The sequence below is a fragment of the Melospiza melodia genome, chromosome 4 (assembly GCF_035770615.1).
Source record: "Melospiza melodia melodia isolate bMelMel2 chromosome 4, bMelMel2.pri, whole genome shotgun sequence".
Taxonomy (NCBI): Eukaryota; Metazoa; Chordata; class Aves; order Passeriformes; family Passerellidae; genus Melospiza; species Melospiza melodia.
The window spans coordinates 20,115,069-20,130,582 of NC_086197.1; the positions used below are offsets into that span (position 1 = coordinate 20,115,069).

Below are 15,514 nucleotides of genomic sequence, written 5' to 3' on the forward strand. Positions count from 1 at the left end.
TCCCCGCTCGCAGTTTTAAGGCGGAATTTTTGTGCCCGCCGCCCCCGGCCCACCCTCCGCGCCGGCCGCCGCCGGGGGGCTGAGGGGCGGCCGCTGCGGGGACCCCGCTCCCCGCGGGGCTGCGGCCGCTCCGCGCCCGCCCCGGTAGCGCCTTCCCCTTCGGGAGCCTCCGCTCTGCCGCAGCCGGCAGAGACTTCGCAGAGTTGTCACATTTTGCAGGCGGGGAGCGACTACCGGCGAAGTGCGAGCCGGGTGGAAGTCACCCTGTGTGGGACATAACTGCTCTCACCTCCCCCCTCCTCCCCAGCCAACCTTTCTCCCTCCTCCCTCCCTCCCTCCTCCCTCCCTCCCTCCCTCCGCTGCGTTTCCTAGAAAGTTATATCAGTGTGGCCATGCAACGCTAAGACGGTTCGCCTGCTCGAACCACGAATGTGTGCCGGAGGAAGTAGCGGGGTTGTTGTGAGATTTCGCCCCGAAGACGCCGCGGAACCCCCACCCCTCAAGGGCTTTTTGGGGGGTTTGCTGTTAGCGGGGAGCTCCGTCCCCCTCCGGCTGCAGGTTTAAGGAGGTGCCGGAGCAGGGAGAGCGAGACATGGATCTGGCACCCTGCTATGCCAGGGCATTTAATACTTCGCCCCCATCGTCTGGGTGGGTACCGAGGGGCGCCCACAGTTCCTTGCAATAAGAGAAGGAGAGGGAAATTGATCGGGACGGGCTCCCTCAGAAGGCAAGTGTGGAACGGGTTTAATTTGGTTGCTGGAAGGAAGCAAAAAAGAAGCTGTCATTTGTGTCTGTGTGTCCCTATACGAGGGCCTCCTGGTTCCTTGTTAGCTTATAGAGAGGGAAAAAAAAAAAAAAAAAAAAAAGAGCGTTTGATGTTACGTCTGACCAGCTGCTGTTCTCCATAATAACAAGAGAGAGAACTGCCTGCCCTGGCGAGTTGCGTCACTTCGCTTCAACTTTAGGCTAGAAATCAAGAGAGGCAGAGACAAGTTTCAAGGGAGGCAGGAGCGAGCTGGAAAGCCCTGCCGTCTTCCTCCCACCCACCTACCCCTCCTCCTTTACCCCTCTCCTATCCCCACCCCCTTCCCCCCCTCCAAAAAAAAAAAAAAAAAAAGAAAAAAAAAAAGGAAAAAACCTTTCCCATCAGAGAAAGAGGGAGATCTCTTTGGAAACATGGAGCTGCTGTGCTGCGAGGTGGATCCCATGAGGAGAGCTCTGCCTGACCCGAACTTGCTCTACGACGACCGCGTTTTGCACAACTTACTAACCATAGAGGAAAGGTATCTGCCTCAATGCTCCTACTTCAAGTGCGTCCAGAAGGACATCCAGCCCTTCATGAGGAGGATGGTGGCCACTTGGATGCTGGAGGTTCGTACACCCCGGCCCCTCGGAGGGGGGGAGGCAGAGCGGCCGCGGGCAGCACCCCGGCCCCTCTCCCCTTGCAGCCCCTCGCTCTTCTGGTCACCGGGTGCCTTCTTCTTGTCGATCCCCTCTGCTCCTTGTCCCCGTCCGGAGCCCAGCCGGTGCGGAAAGGGGCGCGGGGGACACCGACAGCCCGCGGGGGAGGTCGCCCCTTCCGGGGGGCTCCGGGAGCGGGGTGCAGGAGGGGAGGAAACGCGGCGTGGTGGTGGTGGGGGGGGGAGAGTTGGAAAAGTCATTTGCAATTAAAAGCAAAGAAAATCCGCCTCCGGGAGCGCTTGTGATTGAGGCATTCCTGGGAAAAAGGAGCAGCACGCGGGGCAGGGCGAGGGTCGGGGGCTGCCCCGTGTGCCCCGCGTTCTGCCCGGCGAGGGTTCCGTGCCCACGTATGCAGTGGGGAGGACGTGCCTTCTTCTCGCCATGTTGCGCTGCATGCGGACTCTGCTCGCAGGCGCCGAGCGCGGCTGCCCCCGCTGCTTCCCAGGGGGCTCGGGGGTGCCCCCCGGCCCCGCGGAACGGGACCCCCGGTGTGTCGGGGCCGTGGGGCCGGCGCTGAGCCCCCCGTTCGCCCCGAGGCTTCAGCCGCAGCGGCAGCGGGCCCGCAGCCCCGCAGACTCGCTGCCTTGCGCTGGCCCCACCAGCCATCCTTTGCCCCTTCGGATCTCCTTTGGGGGGGACCTTTTCGGAGTTAAACTCCGTGGGCTGGAAAGCCCAGACTCCCCGCTTAGTTTTCATGTGCGATTTGTGCTTTTTCTCCGCGGCTCCGATTTTTTGTAAATTTTTAAAAGAATTTTGCTCCTTGCTGCCTGCTAAAAGGATCCAGGCGGCTCGGGCTCTCTCCACCCCACCTCGCCCTCGCTATGTCTCCCGTCCTTCCCCCACAACGCGGGATTGGGGGCGCAGGGCTGGGGGACACCCGGCGGGGGAATTTTTACAATTGTCGGAAACGATAGGGGATCGTCCCGGGATGCCACCAGCCCCAAAACCGGGACCGCCGGGGAAGTTTTGATATTTTTTATCGATTTTTTGAAAATATGACGAAATAAAAAAGAAAAATTGGGTCGCAAAGGAAAAAAAAAAAAGTCTGAGGCTGCTCTCTTGCTGCTGGATGGGGCTTTTCGGCTCTCCCACACAGTGTCTTGAATTCATTTCTTACTGAATGAACTAAAGGAATGTGAAAGCCGATTGACAGCCTTCCCAGCCTCTCCACAGATCTCCCCCTCCCCCAAAATTTAGCTCCCCGGGAAACAAAAATAGGAGCAAAAGCAAGGGAAGTAGTGGTCTGTTTGGTGGGTTCACTCATTTATTTATTTTTTCCTTCTTGTCTCTTTCTTGCTTCCCACTCCCGTTTCCCCCTGGACTGCCCCATCGTTCCTTCCCCACGCTCCTCACTTGCAGGTCTGCGAAGAGCAGAAGTGCGAAGAAGAAGTTTTCCCTCTGGCCATGAATTACTTGGACAGATTCTTAGCTGTGGTGCCCACTCGGAAGTGCCATCTGCAGCTGCTGGGGGCGGTGTGCATGTTCCTGGCCTCCAAGCTGAAAGAGACAATCCCCCTCACAGCCGAGAAGCTGTGCATATACACGGACAATTCCATCAAACCCCAAGAGCTGCTGGTAAGCAGCCCCAATTCCTCCCTCCTCTCCGGCACAGCACCTTTCTCCCTCTGGCACAGCACCCAGCACTTCGCCACCCAGACCCTGCCTTTTAGAAAAACCCACGCTTTTCCCGCCTTTCTGAGCGGCCACAAACTCTCGGGGGGCCAGCGCTGAGGGCGGGGGACACCCGCGGGGACATCGCTGTCCTCCGAAGCCGCCTGGCAGTGCCGTGCGGCGCTCCGGCCGCTGCCGGGGGTTCTGGGGCTGGCGGTGCCGGGGGTGGGTCCGTCCCTGCCGTGTCCCGGTTGTGTCCCCGCCGTGTCCCCACGGTGTCCCCACGGGGGACCTCGCCGGGCGCACGTGCGCGGGCGGGCGGCGCGGCGGCGCCACCTGGCGGCAGACACGCGGTGGTGCGGGGCCGGGGCCGGGCCGGGGGGCCCGGGATGCTCGAGGGGGGCCCGGGATGCTCGGCCGTGCCCGAGAGGCGGCGGCACCCCCTGATGCCCAGGGAGTTCCAGCTAAACACGAGGAAGAACTTCTTCCCTGGGCAGTGACCGAGCCCTGAACAGATTGTCCAGAGAGGGTGTGGAGTCTCCTCACTGGGGATATTCCAGAATTGTCTGGCCAAAGTCTTGTGTCCTGTGCTCTGGGATGGCCCTGCTGGAGCAGGGAGGTGGCACCAGATGCACCACTGTGGTCCCTTCCAGCCTGAGCCATCCTGTGTGATAAAGCTCAGTCAAATCACCTAAAGTCTGCTGCTCCTCTCAGTTCAGATGCAAAGGAAGTGAAACAATTTAATAATTACTGAAGGAAATAAGTGACGTATACATCATGATGTGGAGCACTGGATGTGCACCAGGGCCTCTTGGTGATATGGATGCTAGGTCAGAGAAATGGCCATCTGAGTTGTTAAAGAATTTTTCCTATGAATCACTGGGAATTCCCCCTGGGGTGGGGCTGGGGTTGATAGCTCGTGCTTCCACAGAGTTAAAGAGCCTTGCCCTCAAATCCTGCCTGGCTGTCAGGGCCACGAGGTGTCAGTCCCCTTGGTGGCACAGATGGGCAGGGGAAGTGCCATGGTCCCCACGTGCAATTATGCAGAGCAACATCCCTAGCCTTCTTGTGCCACGTGGATTTAAGCATGTGTTTAAAGTGCTTCCTTGTATTTGGTCCTCTGGGTTGACTGTTCTCTCTCAAAACCTGTCACATCAGTAATGCTGGGAAGAGCTGGCCTTGAGTTCACACAATCATGGTTACGTTCCAACATTTTTCAGGTTTTCTTGAGAAATTCAAAAATCCCGTCTGGTTTCTGCAGCCTTTTGCATATCTGTGAGATTTCTCAGAACATGGAGGGCTCTGTCATAATCCAGCAGGAATGTCCGTAGGAAAGTAACTTGCTGTTAAAGTGGGCATCTATTCAGGGAAAGGACTGCAGAAATGGCATTGTGGGGTCCATGTTTATGGTTTCTCAGCAACGCTGGTTGACGTCTCCGCGGCTGCAAAATTAAAGGACTTTTTTTTGTTCCTGACTTGCCAGCTCTGTCAGCTCAGCTGGGGCTCCCCACCACGCTGGGCTCCATCAGGCATCATCAGGACTCAGGAATCAGTGCGTGGAATTTAGTTAATAGCTAATAGTTGACGGATGAGACAAATGTGAGCTGGAGGCCTGAGCTTTGCTCACTCTGTGGGGCACTGTGAGGTGTTCAGAACTCAGTTTAAATGTTGAAACATGCAGGTCATGCACCCCATGGCTGGATCTGGGTGCTGTTTGCACATGGAATCCCATTTCAGGGAATGGCCGGTAGTTACGTACACGCCCAAGCTTTCCTTTGATTGCAGTGGGAGTTTTGGGCGTGCAAAGAATCTGGGAATGGCTCCTACATGATTTACTGGCAGATAATTTACACAGGCTACTTCTTGGCTGTGTTGTGTGTGTTTCCTTTCTGCAGAGCCTCTCTTGGAGTAGTTTAAGCACCATCAGATTTATCTGCAGGACCTTTGGAGTACAGTTTTGGGAGGCAATGCCATCAAGCCAACTTTCCCAGTTTTGAGAAAAGGAATGTATATCTAGGTTATTTTTGTGCATGGCTGTCCCTAGGGCTTTAAATGGCTATAAAGTAAGGACTATAGCCATTTAAAAGAAGTTACTAGGAAAGGACCACAGTGACCTTGGCAATATCTAATTGCAGTCTAAACTTTCTGGGTGGGCATTCAGCACTGCATAAAAAAAAAAAAACAACAAAAAAAACCAAACAAACAAACAAATAAAAACCTTGGCAGGAGCTGCCAGGTCTCATTATTTTCAGTAGAGCCTGACATTCCTGGTGTTCAAAAAAAAAAAAGAATATAAAGTCAACAACTTCAAAGCAGTAGAGGCATATGGAAAAAAGGGTTTGAGCAAAACAAATTTAGCAGTGATAAAGTTATAATAAGAAATAAGCAGAGGTTTTTCGCAGGCTTGCTTATGGCTTTTCTTCTCTTGTGCTCTCCCTGTCCACCCTCTGCAGGAATGGGAGCTGGTGGTGCTGGGGAAGTTGAAGTGGAACCTTGCAGCCGTCACCCCACACGATTTCATTGAACACATCCTAAGGAAGGTGCCTCTCCCTAAAGACAAGTTGCTTTTGATCCGGAAGCATGCACAAACCTTCATCGCCCTTTGTGCCACAGGTAGGCTCAGCTGCTCTGGCTGCTGCTGCTGCTCATGGTGTGGTTGGAAGGGCAGATTGGTTCCTGATGGTGCTTCATCCCCTCCATCCTTACATGATGTGGGAAGAGGAGCTAAATCCCATGGGACTGTTTGCAAAGGGTGTTGTGAATCAGGCCCCAAAACTGTGCATTGGGCAAAATTCTTGTAGTAGTGACCCATAGTGCAGCTGACATGTGTGGTGCTTTTGCAGTGAAGTCTTGTAAAGCTGGATTAGAGCATCCTGGGTTTTATTTTGCCCATTCACTGCTTCTTTTAGAGAGCCACAGATCCTTTGTAAGGAGAGCTCCAAATACAGAAGCTGTTATGGCACATTTGCCCAAAATGTCTTGAGCTAATGCATTGCATGAATGTGTTCATAAACTTTTCATTAACTGGACTCTGTCCAGATGAAAGGCAAAATTGTGTATTTTACCATTTATGTGGTACTGCCACATCCCTGAAGCACAGGGAATGACAGTTTAAAAGGTAATTACTTTTTTTAAAAAAATTGGGATTCTTTCCTGTCTTCACCCCAAGAAAGCAGTGAAACTACCATGCTTTGTAGGGAAGCATTGCACTCCCTTTTTGTCACAAGGCTGAACACGTTTCTAAAGGTTTCTGTGAGAATAATTGCCTCTGTGGAAGAGAGGCTTTTTAATTTTGATCTGTCTGCAAAACACTGGTTTTTGTTTGTGTGTTATTTTGTTGTTTGGGTTTTTCTTCCCTCAGTTACTTTTACAAAATTAGTGTACTCTGAATTTTCATCTGAAGGGTTAATGGTAAGACTACATTTTAGAACCTGGACCTGAACTAGATAAACAGCATGCAATGTTTTCCAGAGTCATTATCAAGTAGTGGATGGCTCAGTGTCTGAATTCACCAGTTTGATGTACCTAGTCCTTTGTGATAGGAACTGTTCTGCCTGTGCATTTGCAGAGGGGAAGGGAAAACGGGGTGCAACTTTTGGGTTTGAATGCCTGCTTCTTGTATATAAGGTGTAGTGACTGCTTTTACAATCTTGGCCAATTCTTCCTACCTCAGTTCATCTGTTTTAGAGATTTGTATGTGGACTGTGTTGCGGTAATTGACTTTTTGGTTGCCATGATGCTCAGACCTTCCCTTCTTTTCCCACTGCTCCATGATCCTTTTCAGACCAAAGACCACAGGACTCAATAGAAATATTGCTCAAATTCTGCAGGATCACTCTTGGTGATTTCTTTGCCTTCTCCCCTTACTTAGGATGCATTCACTGTTCTGCCTTGTGTGATATGTAAAAGATGGTCTTTCCCGTGGACATTTCCCTGGATCTTCATGCCTTCTGCTATCAAACTCCAATACAGCTCCATGTTGCCTTCCAAACCAGACAATCTTCCCACTCTTTTGTTGCTTTCACTTCCTCCTGTAGTGTTTTGGTTTGTTTGCTTTTTTATCCAGCACATCATTTTCTTGAGAGCCCTGGAATTTCATTATGATTTAACATCTCAAATTCTGGTCCATTAATCCTTTGCCCTTAAAGTTTTCCATATAACCAAACCATTGCAAGACTGTGGTCCCTGAAAGAGTCTCCAAAGTCCATGGCTTCTTTCCACTCCATGAATTATTTGGTGGTTAGCTCCATGCTCTAGAAGTCCTTTTACTGAGATCCAGAGCAGTGCCCCCTCTCCAGCCTTCAGCCCAGTCATGCAGTTCCCTCGTGTGTGTCCCCCATGTGATCTGCCTCTCATGTTGTATGTCTCCAATGCATGAAATGAGGTCCTTTGTGTAGAGTTTAAAGAGACAACAAATTACAGTTTCTTCCCTTAAAAGTGGAAGACATAATTTTTGAGTACAGGGCTTCCCAAAAGTGAGGGCACTGTGGTGCTGGCTGGAGATTTTCTTTTCTTCTCATGCCATTGTCCACAGACCACTGTGTAGTTTTGAGGAGGACCCACAACACTTTTTCATTTTGAAAGCAGAGATCTTACCCAGGCACTCAGTACCACATTCCCACATTACCTGGGAACTGCTACCTCAATTTCTATTGTGGAAATGTTGTTCTTACTACAAAATTTCCCTTTCACTGCCACTCTTTGAAGAAAAGCCCCTTCTTGTCAGACTTCCCTTCCAGATTCAGTTGTCATTTCCTTTCCTTGTCCTGTTTGTCGCAGAGCTCTCATCAGCCACTCTGTTTCTTCTTTTTTTCCCTCAGAGCTGCTGCTCTCTGCCAGCTCAGGCTAAGCCTGGTGTTTCATTTCCCCATTTGCCTCCTTTCAGCAATAGGACCTCCTCTGACATGTGGCTCCCTCTTCCCTTGCTCCCCATGTGTGTTTTTAGGCTGAGTTTGACTCTTTACTATTCCCAGAGCTGACCTGGCTGCCTGGCTAACAGCTCTGGTCTGGAGCACAGCAGTGAATCTCTTTCTATTTCCTGATTCATCTCAGCACAGCTTTCTCAGCTTTACTTTAAAGTATCATACAAAATCTGGCATATTTTGAACTTTTCTCCCCCAGCCTTAGATCTTCTTCAGCAACTGCTCCATTTAATTTCCCAGCAACAACATTTTACCAGAAATTCCCAGGTGTTCCCTGCGTGTACAGAGCTGGCTTTGATCTCAGTCCTGCAGCACTTAGTGTCAGCAAATGAAGAGGGAAGCAGCCATGAACAGTTACTAGATGTGTAGGATCACAGTGATACTCATCACTGTTCTCCTTTCCATCTGAACATTCCCCAAAAGGAGGTGATATTCCATTCTTCTGCATATTCCTTTCAGTCATGTTTGGTCACTTTGGTACTCTCTCTGTTTCTGTGCCTTTATTTTGAGCCCAGTTCCTGAACCAAGCTGCATGGATATAAACCCACAGCCTCTCCCCAGTCCTTGCAGTGATTAATGATTCACATGAGCATGACTGGAACTGGAATGTTTCCCTCTTTGCCCTTGGTCCCATCGGAGCATACGGCTGCTGAGCAGGACAGAAGTTTGTGTGTCCTCCTGAATAAAGTTCTCTCTTTCATTGCTCTGCACTCACAAAGGTTTCAGGAGTCTTCTCTTCCATTAGGAGGGCATGGAAGTGGCATTTTCCTCCAGCTGCCTTGTTCACTGTGCAGTAAGAGTGCATAGATGGGCACTATGCACTGGCATGGCCTGATCTGTCACCATGTCATTGTTTTCTCATCCCACTGGTGGCTCCCTGTGCAAGCCAAAATCTTCAGATCGCTTCTGGATTTTCAAGGCACCAAGAGGATGCATTTGGGGCCTCTAAGTGGTGCTTATGGCTTCTCTCTTATGAGGGAGGACTGAGGGAGCTGGGCTTGGTTAGTCTGGAGAAGAGAAGGCTGAGAGGGGATTGCATTAATGTTTATAAATATCTCAAAGAGGTTGTCAGAGGATGGTGCCAGGCTCTTTTTTAGCGACAGGATGAGGAGCAGTGGCCATAAACTAAAACAAAAGTTCCACCTCAGTGTGAGGAAGAATTTCCATACATTGAGGGTGGCAGCTGCCAGGGTGGGTTTGGAATCTCTCTCCCTCTCTTGAGAGATTCCAAACCCACCTGGATGTGCTCCTGTGTCACCTGCTCCAGGGGACCCCGCCTTGGCAGGGGTGTGGACTGGGTGATCTCCAGAGGTCCCTTCCAGCCCTAATGATTCTGGGATTCTTCAGCATGGGATGTTCCTGTTCAGCTGTGAGCCCAATGGAGATCATCCTTGTTTTGCTTACTGGGATTGTGTTGCTTTTCCACCCTGCCCACACCTCCATCTCTTTACTGCTCTGCATCCTTTGTTCCTCTGTCTCTTTGCACAGTGCTGCACAGCTTGGAAGTGTTCTCTCAGGGGTTGGCCAGTCGCCTGTGCTGAGCTCCAAGCCAGGGAATCACTGCTGGAAGGAGTGGGAGAAGGCAGTGGTTGCAGAGGTGTGTGCAGAGCCTGCCACGCTGCTGCTGGAGAGAGAACTGGGCATTATTTCCTTACCCTTGGGTGTGCTCATCATTTCTTCTCTTGTATCCTCTTCAGAATCTCAGATGCACAACTGCTTCCTTGTGTTGCATTCTCCTCAGAGCCTGTACATGCCACAGTTTTGGTGCAGGGTACCTCTTTTTATGTGAGAGCCTGTAAGGGAATGGTTTTTGAGGGAGGGTGGCCTGTGCATGACAGGCTTTCAGAAAGAGGAGCTGTAATGGAGACACTCATCTCTGTGAGGAGCTTCCCAGGATTTTAGCTGAGTGGCAACCAAAACTTGGAAGCAGATGCCTTTGCAGACTTGCAGAGATAGAAGGCAGCTTGTGTAAAAGCCTGGACTCAGTCCTTTGCAAGGTCATTTCTATGCCTCAGCTGAGTCCTGTGGCAGGTGGGATGTGCCCATGGTGGATCCAGCGTCTCAGGCCTCGGGCTTGTGTCAGCACAGAGGCTGAGAAAGAGCGGCAAAATGTCAGCTTTAAGTCAGTTTCATACAGTGTGCCAAACCTCTGCCCACTGTTTCTGGGACATTAATCATCTACACTTGAAAGCTGAGAAGGCTTTTTTTAACTTCTGGGCCAAATCCTGCATCCTTCTTCAGACAGAAGTTCTGTGGAAGTCAGTGGGAGTGTTGTCTGAGCGAAGACTGCAAGATGAGGTCTGCAGTCCTGGTAGAGGTCTATGGGGTGACCACACAGAATGAGGCCTGTTTGCTTCTCAGCATTCCTGCTGGGCAATTCTGCTCTGCATCCCCTTTTCATCCAGTATAAGTTACTGGAGCCTGGAAAGTGTGATACAAGTTTTATTTGGGACCTGTTCTTTGCAGAGGGGAAGAATGAAGCCTGTAGAGCCTTCATTATGTAAATGTCTTAAGAAATAAAAATACATCTTGCAAAGTGGCAGTGCTTGCAGGATATTCTTGCATAGCAGAAGAAAGAATAATTTGCACTAATTTATTGCTAGACAAAAGAAGAAGCTCTTGCTTGTTCCAGCTCATATCAGTATCTTGAGCTTTCCAGCCAGTGGAGCCACAAGAACCAAGGAAGTGCCATCAGCAAGTGGTCAGGCCCTCGGGAATGTTTCGTGACCAGTCAAGCCTGGCAAGAGGAGGTGGAAAGAAATAAAGAGAGCATGTGCTGATACAAGCTGGCATCACTCTGCAGCTGCCAGGAGAGCTGCCCTCCTTTCTACCAGGTGCAGATCTGACCTTTTGGTGGTTCAAACACTAACATCATCCTGATCCTTGGTTAGGAAGCTGTAAAATAAGTGCAGATAAAAACCAGTGCAAACAGTTGTTCAGAAATAGCATTTACCATCAACTAATGAGCATATTGTTGTGAGTGCTCCTCTGCTTTGCGTAGGTTGTTCAGTGTGTTTCCCTGCCTTTACCTCTCTTGTGATGTGATAAAGCATTAACTTTTAGGATACTTCAGACCCATTTGTATGAAGGCCAAATGCTGCTTGCTTTAAGGGAAGAACAGAATTAGATGTCTGCCCTCCCACCTACTCAAAGGATGGGAAGCACTTCTGCATCCTGGTTTACTTGAAAGTTTTGTGTTTGCTTTGAAGGGTTGAAGTCATCTGGTTTTGCCTTTAAAAGTAAAAATAGTTAACGTGAGGAAAATTTGCAGTGTCTTGGAGAAATGCAAGAGGAAGAGAAAAATATGGTCACTGCAGATACAAGCAAATGTGTTAGAAAAAAAAAATAGCACCACACTGGCCCTGGAATTACATTTGGATCAAAGCAGACAAGAATTAAATTCACTACTTCCATTGTTTATCTTAGACTTTTCTTTTAAACTTAGATGGTTAAATATAGATCCATGCTTGTCTTCATAGTACAGGCATTGGCTGGGTGAAGTCTGAGGCTGGCTGTGACTATTATCTACATGATTTTAATGTATCAGTACTTGCTTTTCTGATGGAGGTAACATAACTTTTTTTCCTCCCTTTTTTCCCCCCACCATGGGAAGAATTACCTTCCTTATGACAGCAGTTTCCAAATCTGTAAATAAATATCTATCAAATTACAGAGATGAATATTGGCTGCTGAAAAAAAGCCCAACCAGCAGCCAGATCAATGAAATGGGTCATTTTAAGTAGGTAGAGTTCCCCCATCTGACTTTGACACACTGAGCATGTTCAGCCTGTGTATTTGTCAGTGCTCTTCTCCTTCCGACGGTTTTATTTGTTGGCTGCAAGTTAAGGCTTCCCCTTGCAGGACCTCTCTGGGTTCCTTCCTCCAGTTCCCTTCTGCTTTGGACTGACTGTCAGCCTTGCATTTTCCTGGCTTGAAGGCAGTGAAGACCACTGGATTGGGAGAGAGCCAGCAAAACAGCTCAGCCGCGGTGCTCGCAGCCCTGGAACCTCAGCGTGGATTACGTGTGCTCCACTGGCAGAAAAACCTCCTCGTGCCCTGGCTGTGTCAGCTCCAGGCTGAAAGTGGGGGGCAGATTCAGGGTACCCTGAATTTGCTTGGTGACTCTGGCTGGCTGGTCCACAGGTGGCTGTGTTCCAAAGGGTGCTGTTCCTTGCACTGCCTTTTTAATTTCCAGTGCTGAAGTCAGTGGGGTTGTGCAGGGCTGGTCACTTGTTTTTGAGGTTGTTTGGGAAATAGGTGATATTAAAATGGGGATGGGATGGTTTCTTGTGTATATTGCCTGGGAATAGAAAGTAAAACAAGTTTTGCTTTCTAACAGCACAGTATCTTCCCTTGAGGTGTTCATGTGCTCAGATTCTCATGGACACGCGCTGTGGCACTGCTTCTCTAACTTATAATGAGACTCCTTTGTACTTTTCCCATGGAATGGCATAATCACAGAATCAATTAGGTTGGAAAAGACTACTGAGATCATCGAGTCCAACTATAAACCTATAAATCACAACAGAGTTAGAGTCAGAGCCATGCTTTAGATGCAGGCTCTGGGTGCGTGTTAGTCAAGTTTGCACACAGAAGGATTTAGCCCATAGCCTTGCTTCAGATGTCCAGGGAGAAGTGCTTTTTATAAAATTCCATGTGCCCAGTAAGAAGGGCTTTGTATAAAATTTCCCCTGTAGTTCAGGTTTCATCATCCCCTACAAGAATTTGCAGTAAATGCATATGTTTCAGCTCACATTTTTAGGTTCTCTCTCTGTGTGCCCCACTTTTTTTTTTTTTTTTAATTAATTTTTCTTTAATCTCAGGGCAAATTTTTGACCTAATTTGGAGGGAGGACAGTTTTACCTGGGTGAAAACAGAGTGAGGATGGTGAGGCTTGTCTTGTTGTCATAGTAGAAGCAGAGATAGAGGTTTATAATTGAAAATAACACGTAAAAAGCTTGTTTTGAATTTCTTAATGGAATCTAAGAGACTGGGGGGGTGGTTCTGCATCCCCTCAGATACGGTACTTAATATTTATGCTTTCATTGCACCTTGACAAACATTTCACGTAGTTATTGCTTTGCTTGAATATGGAAATATGTTAATTATGGCCTTTATTGCGCTGCCTGCTCTTTTCCTCAGCCTTTTCTATTCAACCCTCTAGGTGGCCCAGCACAATGTGGCTTCTTTTCTTTCAATGAGCTCTTTCCACACTAATAGGGTCCAGGGTGATGTGGAGAACCATGTGCACAAAATTGGTGCACCACCCCCCATTCCTTTGTGGGCATGTCAGGTTAAATTCATATCAGCAGGAGGGTCACTGCCATGATTTTCAATAGCTCGAGATGAGGTGATGACTTCAGACAATGGTGCCACACTCTCCAGTTGGAGACACTTGCCTCACCAGTTGCAGTAGTTAATTAATATGCTAAAAATAGAAGCCAGTGATACAAATCGCTGCCTGTTGTACAACAAAGACTGGGCATGTGTAGCTTTGATAGCCAAGTTTATGGTGCTTGTTATGGAGGGAAGTTAGTTTAGAGCTAGAGGCAATGTAAGACTTTCTGGATGCTGAGCTTTAGTCACTCTGGGCCTCTGGCCATTCGCTCGCTGTCTCATTTGCATTATGAATGACATTAAGGGAGCTAACAAGGTTATTGGGCATAGAAATGTTCGCATGTGACCCCACGTGGAAGCAGACCTACAGCAGTGCTAGTTGGCAGGGACACTGTGCCTCTTTATTCAGCTTCCTAGGAAGACAGTTTCTGGGAGTGGATCTAAAACTAGCCACGAGAACACCAGTGTTCGAATAACGTGGAGGTCGTGATGCGAGGCAAGGAATTTCAGAGGGCAGGTGGAGCTGTGGCCTTTGCTCAGCCCATTCTGCCTGGACACGGCACCTCCCTGCACCATGTTTTTAATACATCCTGCCTGAAACTCAGGACAAGGAGAGGAAAACTATGGAAAATCAGTTGCTACCTGTAGTTCCTATGCATAAGTGAGAGATAGAGATGGTTTGGTATGTCCAAGATCAAACATGGAAGTTGCTTCCCAACTTAGGGGTGTGGTTATCCCTTATGTGTGTTTGTATAAATCCATGTGAAGAAACATGAATATGGTTTTGATCATAGAATTATTAAGCTTGGAAAAGACCTCTAAGACCATGGACTCCAACCCTAACCCAGCACTGCTGTGTTCACGACTAAACCATGACTCCAAGTGCCACATCTGCATGTGTTTTGAACATTTCCAGGGATGGTTACTCCACCGCTTCCTTGGGCAGCCGGTCCAATGCCTGATCATCCTGAAGAGATTTTTCCTAATATCCAATCTAAACCTCTCCTGGCACTTGAGGCTGCTTCATCTGGTCCTGTCCCTTGTTCCCTGGGAGCAGAGCCTGGCTGCCAGCTGGCCGCACCCTCCTGTCAGGGAGGTGTGAAGAGCAATAGAGCTCCCCTGAGCCTCCTTTTCCTCCAGGTTAAACGCCCCCAGCTCCCTCAGCCGCTCCTCATCAGACCTGTGCTCCAGCCCCTTGCCCAGCTCCGTTCCCCCCTCTGGACACGCTCCGGCCCCTCAGTGTCCATCCTGCAGTGCCAGGCCCAGCACTGGACACAGCCCTTGGGGTGAGGCCTCCCCAGTGCCCACATGTGGCAGGGGCACAGTCACTGCCCTGCTCCTGCTGGCCACACCATTGCTGGCCCGGCCCAGCAGCCATTGGCCTTCTCGCACACCCGGGCACGCACTGTGGGCCGGCAGGGCCAGGCCCTTTCCTGCTGGGCTCTTCCCCAGCCTGGAGCTGCTGGAGGTTCCTGTGGCTTAGGGCCAGGACCCAGCACTTGGCCTTGTTGAACCTCATCTCTCTGGCCTGGGCTCATCAAGATCCCTCTGCAGAGCCTTCCTGTCCTCAAGGAAATCAACACTCCTGCCCAACTTGGTGTCACCTGAAAACTGACTGAGGGTGCACTCGATCCCCTATCCAGGTCATTTATCAAAGAGAACTGGCCCAACCCTGAGCCCTGGGGGACACCACTGGTGACTGGCAGAAAGTGTAATCCTGGAAGTGTAATTCCTGTTCCCCCACCATGTGCTGAGATCAGCATACTCAGGGCTGTGTCCTGCACTGAGAATTTGGGAGTCAAGGTTCTCCTGTTGTCTCACTTGTTAATGCAGGGCACTATAGTTTAATTTCCAAGAGTCAGCTTTCCTTTGTACAGTGGGTTCTTACTATTACAATAGTGCATAAATTATTATTTTTATAATAATGGCATTCCATATCCCTTACTTCAGCCAGTGGGAATTTGCCCTTCAAAAGTGTCTGTCAGAGTGTGATGTCTGGTAGGAAGCAGCATCCAGTGTTGAGCTTGCAGGTGGGAACCTCCTGGTGGCTTTGTGAGACAGAGAAATCCATGTCAGGGTTTCATCTCCTCCTTTTGTCTCCCCACTTCTAACAGCCCCGTTCTGGTCCATCTGGGGGAATGCTATGTCCCAAGTGCCATTCTTACTGGACTGCTTCAATCCCA

General features: G+C 49.6%; 1 protein-coding gene across 1 annotated transcript in view; it reads left to right on the top strand.

The window, feature by feature from the left end:
- The first annotated feature begins 1,128 nt into the window (after positions 1–1,128).
- The window catches only part of CCND2 (cyclin D2), a 30,037-nt gene continuing 15,651 nt past the window's right edge, over positions 1,129–15,514 (top strand). The window contains exons 1-3 of the mRNA XM_063154149.1: positions 1,129–1,371; positions 2,821–3,036; positions 5,526–5,685. Coding sequence (XP_063010219.1) covers positions 1,177–1,371; positions 2,821–3,036; positions 5,526–5,685 — 571 coding nt within the window. The 5' untranslated portion in view covers positions 1,129–1,176. The remainder of the gene's footprint in view (positions 1,372–2,820; positions 3,037–5,525; positions 5,686–15,514) is intronic.